We start from the raw sequence: 7,872 nt of genomic DNA on the forward strand, positions 1-7,872 counted from the left end.
GCACCTCGGGAGCCACACCACTCGAGAGAAGCGGTAGCAGGTCGCGACGCGTGACGTACAGCCCCGCCTGGCCTGGCCTGGCCTGGCACGCAGCGCCCACACGCACGCCGTGCGCGGGTGACTGACTGTGTGATCGGTGCAGTGTGGCCAGCCGGCCATGCAAATGCATCCAGCCCCGGCGGTTCGCGGGTGACGCCGGCAAGGCAACCCATCCGCCCCACGCACCACCCGGCGGAAACCACCGAAAACGCCCAAAAACCCCACCGAAAACGCCCGAAACGCGAAACTGTAAAGCGCGTCCGCCCACCTAACGCGCCCGCATGCAGCACACGAACCAACCAACGCTCTGCCCTCTCTCGCCCCGCATCCCGTCCCCCGGCCCAACCGCACGCCCACGTACATCCTTATATGCACAACCCCCGCGGCAGCCGCAGCCGAGACCGAGACCGACGCGGGAAGAGGGAAGAGCAGGATGCCGGACGGCGGGGGCGGGTCGGACGGCGCGGGGGCGGGGGCGGGGAGGATCAAGGGGTCGTGGAGCCCCGAGGAGGACGAGCTGCTGCGCGACGCCGTGGCGCGCCACGGGGCCAGGAACTGGACCGTCATCAGCGCCGAGATCCCCGGCCGGACGGGCAAGTCCTGCCGCCTGCGCTGGTGCAACCAGCTCAGCCCCGGGGTGCACCGCCGCGCCTTCACCCCCGACGAGGACCGCCTCATCTTCGAGCTCCACAGCAAGCACGGCAACAAGTGGGCCACCATCGCGCGCAAGCTCGTCGGCCGCACCGACAACTCCGTCAAGAACCACTGGAACTCCACGCTCCGGAAACGCCGCAGCGCGGCCGCGGGCAACGCAGCGGGCGGGCCCGTCTTCGCGCCTGCCGCTGCCATGTCGTTCCAATCTGTGGATCTCACCAGGGGCGCGGAGGAGGACGACGACGACGACGACGACAGCGACGCCTCGGTGGAACCGCCCGCCAACGCCAAGCGGCCCCGCGTGGACGTCGGCGGTGCCGTCCCTCCCGCGGTGAAGGTGGACCACCAGGCGCCGCCGCCCGACCCGCCCACGTCGCTGTCACTCAGCCTGCCGGGAACCGGGGTCGGCGCCGTCACCCCGCCGGCTCCCCCGGCGCCAGTGCCGGCGCCAGCGCCGGTGAAGGAGGCGTGGATGGAGAGCGCGAGGGCGATGCTGGAGCAGAACCCGTGGTTCATGGAGGCGATGAAGCGGATGGTCGAAGATGAGGTGCGGCGGCAAATGGGCAGTGTGTGCTCCATCATGGCGTCCCTGGGCAGAGCCGGCGCGGCGGCGGCCACCCTGCCGACGGCCAGGGCCGATCGAGCAGAAACGCACCCGGCAGGCGGTCGAAACCGACGGACGGACGGGTAGACGAGACGCCAAGCATCTGCATTGCAAGTTCCATTCAACTCCTTGTTGTTGCTCGTCGATCTCATTCATGTCCGTCTCCATTTCCATTCCCTACTAGTAGAATCTAGCTAGCTTTTTTTGTTGATTCACCTTAGAGATTACTCCTGCAAGAGAAACAGAAGCATTTCGGATGAGCACTGTTTTCCTGTGAATTAGTTGGGCCGGTTGGATCGACGGATCGGTACTATTTTCTTTGAGCAATGCTACACCTAGGTAAAGTTACGTACAGATTTTACGTAATAGGCAATGTGTAGGACTGCGATTGGATGGATGGATGTGGCAGGGGCCCACACGGGTGAAAATCAGGGGGGGGCGATAGATTTGTTAGGCAGGTTACGTAACTCTTCGTAGGTTGTTTTCGTAGGTGTAGTATTATTGATTTTCTTGTTGGGGAGTTCGTTCAGGTGTGGTTGCGATTATCACTGAATGTGTTGTGCGTGCGTTGAGTTTGGTTGGGTGGGCGCGGCGTTACCCAACCGCACGCACGCACGTCGCCGTCACGTCGTCTCGGCTCCTCGCCCAGTAACGGTTTTGCTGGTGGTTTTGAAGTGAGTACGCCAGTGGGCACACACTTGACGGACGTTTCCGTTACTACTACTAATGCGAGTTTACGTTTATCAGCAAAAGATGTGGCGGAGTATATCTCTTTTTTTTTTCACTTTGTTAGTCCCATTTCCATCCCATCACCTGTTCAGATTTCGAGGCGTATTAAATTAATTATAAGAAAATTCAACAATGCATGTAAAAAGTTCTTGTTTATTTAGTGGCCATTCATGCATTGCAATCAATACATTTATAAACACTTTTTTTTAGAAAGCGAGCACATTAGTTAGGTTCTTTAGCAAACTACAAAATTTATCAGATTCTTGGTTGGGAAGATTTTTGAATTAGGATCTGTAAACCGGAAGGGAGGGAGTATATGTTACTCAGTATCTATCTTTTATAGTCAAAGCGGCATGAGAACGACATTTTGAAGCTCGGCCTCAATGGAGGCTGAATTTTTTGAAAAAAACAAAATGCATACTTTTAGGTTTGGAATAAAAACTGAAAAAAAGTGTACATGTATAAGAGGATGTGATGTGTATGTGTGTTAAATTTCAGGATGAAATACCTTGAAATATGATGTGTGCCAAAAGAACAAATAATGGACTTTTTTAGGATGAATAGTATCATGTGTTGAAAAGCCACATATTTGTCTTTTTTACAGCCCTCATTTCAACGTACTTTGTCATGAAAATTTACACAAATGTGTGTTATGCCTTCATGTATGTCTGTATTTTTTCTCAAAATTTTCTGAAATGTAAAAATATGAAAATTTTGGGATTTTGAATTTTTCAAAAATCACGCCTCAATGAAGGCCGAGCTCCAAAAGCAATTTTCGAAGCGGCATAATTAAGCTACATTTGGCGATAATAATTGTTGGATATATTAGCACTTTTCCAATTAGACTAATCCACGAGTAAATAGTAAGTATTGCAAATACGATATGCACCTCATACCGATACCTAAGCATATTAATACGCACAGAGCATAGAAGCGAACCATCTATAAGCAGCACATATCCGGCTAGCATGAGTACTAGTAAACGAGGGATGAACAGATCATACCCTCCGGTTGGCCAGGCCAACGCGGCGGCGGAAGCAGAAGCCTCGGCGTCGTTCGTGGCCTTCTTCTTGGCTGCAGCGTCATCGACCATGGTGTTGATGCAGGGAGAGTAGTGGAAGCAGAGGTGAAAGGAGCTAGGGACAGATCGGAAGCAGTCGCGTCGAGACGCTCCCCAAAAACCTTATTGTCGTTCTCCCGGACAGGATCTCAAACGACAGGGTTCCGGAGGCACCTGCTCTCCCGACCAAACGTGCACGCGGTCGTCGGGATGGGGTCGCTGGAGGCAGCACAGAGTGTGGAACAGTAAATGACGGCTAGGTTACGCGAGAGGGAGGGAGTGAACCGAACTAGGTCACTCCACTGGCCAGAGCCTTCTTATATAGTCCGCCGGGTAGAAAGTCGTGGGCGCACCCCCAAGAAGGGAGTCGTCATTCCCGGAGAAGGGTCGCACACCCGCGAACGGAGTCGACGAATCTCAGGAACACAAGCCAGCCCACAGTCCCCGTCTCGGACAGTGGCCCACCTGTCAGTGATTTGTTAATTAATCCCTGATTAATTAATTCGTTCCTGAGCGACAAAAATAAGCTTCGGCTCATTCCCACAACCCGCGGCACGAGTCGTGGCGAGGCGAGGCGAGCGACGAAGGAAGAGCATGCGTGTATCACTCCTCTTCCCAAGCTCCCAATGACAAATGGTAGAGCAGCCCTTATAAAGGGGTCTCCATTCTCCTCAACTAGCAAGACGGGACTAAGGGATAGTTTGGTTGGCGTGCCGGGGTCCATGCCTGAAAAATTCTGCTACCTCGGATGAGCCTGGATACTTGGCGTTTATTTGCCTGTACAGGCAAGCCTGGCAGGGTAGTATTTGAATTCTTTCCACGCCTGGTGTTGCGTCATCTAATCAAAAAATAATATTTAAATATCACCAGGCTCGCTGCAGCACGTCCAGGTGCAAAATAATGGACGCCTGGGCCAGGCTAATTCACATGCCTGGGATAAGCAGCCTACTTTCTTTTGTTTTTTCTGAACTTTCCCAAGCTAATCACGTTGCTGTAGCAGCCAGGCGGGCAGACCTTTTCCTTTCCAGAACACCAACAAAACAGCGCCCAGGCAGATTCCAGGCACTGCCCAGTCCAGGCAAGCATTGGCGTGGATGCCAATCAAACTAGCCCTAAACTTCCCACCACCAGCCATATCATACATGGGCCTCAAGGTTAACCAGGAATCATTGTTCATATGGGCCTAAAGCCCATCTATGATCCTATAGCAAGACTAGTTGGTATCCCTATTTGGTGTACACGAGTCCCCTAGGGTTTCGCTAGGGTTTCGTCTTACTCTGGCGATCTACCGCCGGAGTCCAACTTATCCTTACGTTCGGCCGGCTTGCTGTCGGTGGGGCGAGAGTTGAGATGCCCCAGGGGGTGCGGTCGAGAGGAGCATGGCGGATCAACATGGACGATAGGAAGAAAAGGGCGGCAAGAGTGGGGGAGAGGAGGTGGAATCGCGTGCGGGAGACCAGGTGGATGATGGAGTGAATCGACCGGCCGAGGAAAGGCGGGATGGTGAAGGAGGAAATGGAAGCAATACGGGAGGCAGGGAAGGAGCAGAGGAGGAAGATCGCACTTGGGGCCCTATCCCAAGTTTGGAGGACAAATTTGGGGATTGCACTTGCGGGGGGAAGAAGAAGTTGATCTGGATTTCAGTGGCGAGCTTGAGGATCTAGTCAGGGATGTTAGATGGTTAGCCATATTCAGGGTGCATACTACTCGTCAGTTCAGCCACTCAGCCCTGTTTAATGCAATGAGGACGGCGTAGTCTGCAGCGCAGCAAATTTTCTTCAAACCGAAGGGTGCTAACTTGTTCATCGCCCAATTCAGCTGCCTCGGAGATTGGAGGAGTGTGATGGACGGTGGTCCATGGTTATTCAAAAACGCAACAGTTGTGTTGCAAGAGTATGACGACTTCAGTAATGTGCATGATTATAAATTGGACAAGATCCCAGTGTGGACGAGGAAGGCATACCAAAAGGATTGATGAGGAGGAAGGAACTTGCAGAAAAGGTAGCTAGAAAGGTAGGAGAACCACCAATCACAGTGATGGTTAATGAGGGTTTTATCAATACCTCGAGATATCTTAGAGCGAGGGTGTTTCTAAATGTCAATGTACCCCTAGTCAGATTTGTTCCAGTAACACTAAAGGAGAGGGTAAAGTATCTAGTCTACTATGAGAAGATGCCTGATTTTTGCTTTCATTATGGTCTGATGGGGCACATAGTGGAGGAGTGTGGGGATGGCATACATGATCCTACAGATTGTGAGTGGGGGGATTGGCTTCTTTGGAATTTTGAAAGTGCGGCACCAAGGCAGAATGAAGGGAGAGGTGGTGGTAGAGGCATGGGGGAAAGAGGAGGCGGGATGGGAGGAGGAAGAGGCGGATGGGGTAGAGGAGGTGTTGGGCGAGGGAATGGTGCGGCTTTACTAGTGAGGAGCTCTCGGATATGGAACTCAGTTCACAAGATGTGAGGAATGAGAGGGATCCAGAGATACGGGGAGTAAGGAAGAGGCTGGTTATTGAGGACGGATCAGTTGCTCTTAATGGTAAGGTAGTTGTGCCGCCGGGAACAGTTGCTGGGAAGGTTTTACAAATCGAGGCAGCACCGAACACGTCAACTAGTACGGGGACACCCGGCAAACAACCAATTGTGAAGCGGAGATGCCAAGGTGAGGGGGCGTATGGGCAAGATGAGATGGAGATTCTGAATGAGGCGACATCCCTAGCAGATGGTGTTGGAAATATGCCCTAGAGGCAATAATAAATTGGTTATTATTATTATATTTCCTTGTTCATGATAATCGTTTATTATCCATGCTATAATTGTATTGATAGGAAACTCAGATACATGTGTGGGTACATAGACAACACCATGTCCCTAGTAAGCCTCTAATTGACTAGCTCGTTGATCAACAGATGGTCACGGTTTCCTGACCATGGACATTGGATGTCGTTGATAACGGGATCACATCATTAGGAGAATGATGTGATGGACAAGACCCAATCCTAAGCCTAGCACAAAAGATCGTAGTTCATATGCTAAAGCTTTTCTAATGTCAAGTATCATTTCCTTAGACCATGAGATTGTGCAACTCCCGGATACCGTAAGAATGCTTTGGGTGTACCAAACGTCACAACGTAACTGGGTGACTATAAAGGTGCACTACAGGTATCTCCGAAAGTGTCTGTTGGGTTGGCACGAATCGAGACTGGGATTTGTCACTCCGTGTGACGGAGAGGTATCTCTGGGCCCACTCGGTAGGACATCATCATAATGTGCACAATGTGACCAATGGGTTGATCACGGGATGATGTGTTACGGAATGAGTAAAGAGACTTGCCGGTAACGAGATTGAACAAGGTATCGGTATACCAACGATCGAATCTCGGGCAAGTACAAAACCGCTAGACAAAGGGAATTGTATACAGGATCGATTGAGTCCTTGACATCGTGGTTCATCCAATGAGATCATCATGGAACATGTGGGAGCCAACATGGGTATCCAGATCCTGCTGTTGGTTATTGACCGGAGAACGTCTCGGTCATGTCTGCATGATTCCCGAACCTGTAGGGTCTACACACTTAAGGTTCGATGATGCTAGGGTTATAAAGGAAGTTTGTATGTGGTTACCGAATGTTGTTCGGAGTCCCGGATGAAATCCCGGACGTCACGAGGAGTTCCGGAATGGTCCGGAGGTAAAGATTTATATATGGGAAGTCCTGTTTTGGTCACCGGAAAAGTTTCGGGTTTTATCGGTAACGTACCGGGACCACCGGGAGGGTCCCGGGGGTCCACCAAGTGGGGCCACCTGTGACGCCCCTGATTCAATCGTACACTAATCATGCACGCAAATGTGTACGATCAAGATCGGGAACTCACGAGAAGATATCACAACACAACTCTAAAACATAATTAAGTCATACAAGCATCATAATACAAGCCAGGGGCCTCGAGGGCTCGAATACAAGTGCTCGATCATAGATAGGTCAGCGAAAGCAATAATATCTGAGTACAGACATAAGTTAAACAAGTTGCCATAAGATGGCTAGCACAAACTGGGATACATATCGAAAGAGGCGCAGGCCTCCTGCCTGGGATCCTCCTAAACTACTCCTGGTCGTCGTCAGCGGCCTGCACGTAGTAGTAGGCACCTCCAGTGTAGTAGGAATCATCGTCGACGGTGGCGTCTGGCTCCAGGTCTCCAGCATCTGGTTGCGACAACCAGGTAAAAGGGAAAGGGGGAAAAGAGGGAGAAAAGCAACCGTGAGTACTCATCCAAAGTACTCGCAAGCAAGGAGCTACACTACATATGCATGGGTATATGTGTAAAGGGCCATATCGGTGGACTGAACTGCAGAATGCCAGAATAAAAGGGGGATAGCTAATCCTGTCGAAGACTACGCTTCTGGCAGCCTCCGTCTTGCAGCATGTAGAAGAGAATAGATTGAAGTCCTCCAAGTAGCATCTCCAAGTAGCAACTCCAAGTAGCATCTCCAGTAGCATCGCATAGCATAATCCTACCCAGCGATCCTCTCCTCGTCGCCCTGTAGAAAAGCGATCACCGGGTTGTCTGTGGAACTTGGAAGGGTGTGTTTTATTAAGTATCCGGTTCTAGTTGTCATAAGGTCAAGGTACAACTCCAAGTCGTCCTGTTACCGAAGATCACGGCTATTCGAATAGATTAACTTCCCTGCAGGGGTGCACCACATAGCCCAACACGCTCGATCCCATTTGGCCGGACACACTTTCCTGGGTCATGCCCGGCCGCGGAAGATCAACACGTCGCAGCCCC

General features: G+C 51.6%; 1 protein-coding gene across 1 annotated transcript; it reads left to right on the forward strand.

Moving 5' to 3' along the window:
* The first annotated feature begins 317 nt into the window (after positions 1–317).
* LOC123092131 (transcription factor MYB44) lies at positions 318–1,554 on the forward strand. Its single transcript, XM_044513818.1, has one exon. The coding sequence runs from the start codon at positions 473–475 to the stop codon at positions 1,382–1,384; it is 912 nt and encodes a 303-aa protein (XP_044369753.1). The 5' UTR covers positions 318–472; the 3' UTR covers positions 1,385–1,554.
* The last annotated feature ends 6,318 nt before the right edge of the window (positions 1,555–7,872 follow it).

The sequence above is a fragment of the Triticum aestivum genome, chromosome 1B, assembly GCF_018294505.1.
Source record: "Triticum aestivum cultivar Chinese Spring chromosome 1B, IWGSC CS RefSeq v2.1, whole genome shotgun sequence".
NCBI classification, from domain to species: domain Eukaryota; kingdom Viridiplantae; phylum Streptophyta; class Magnoliopsida; order Poales; family Poaceae; genus Triticum; species Triticum aestivum.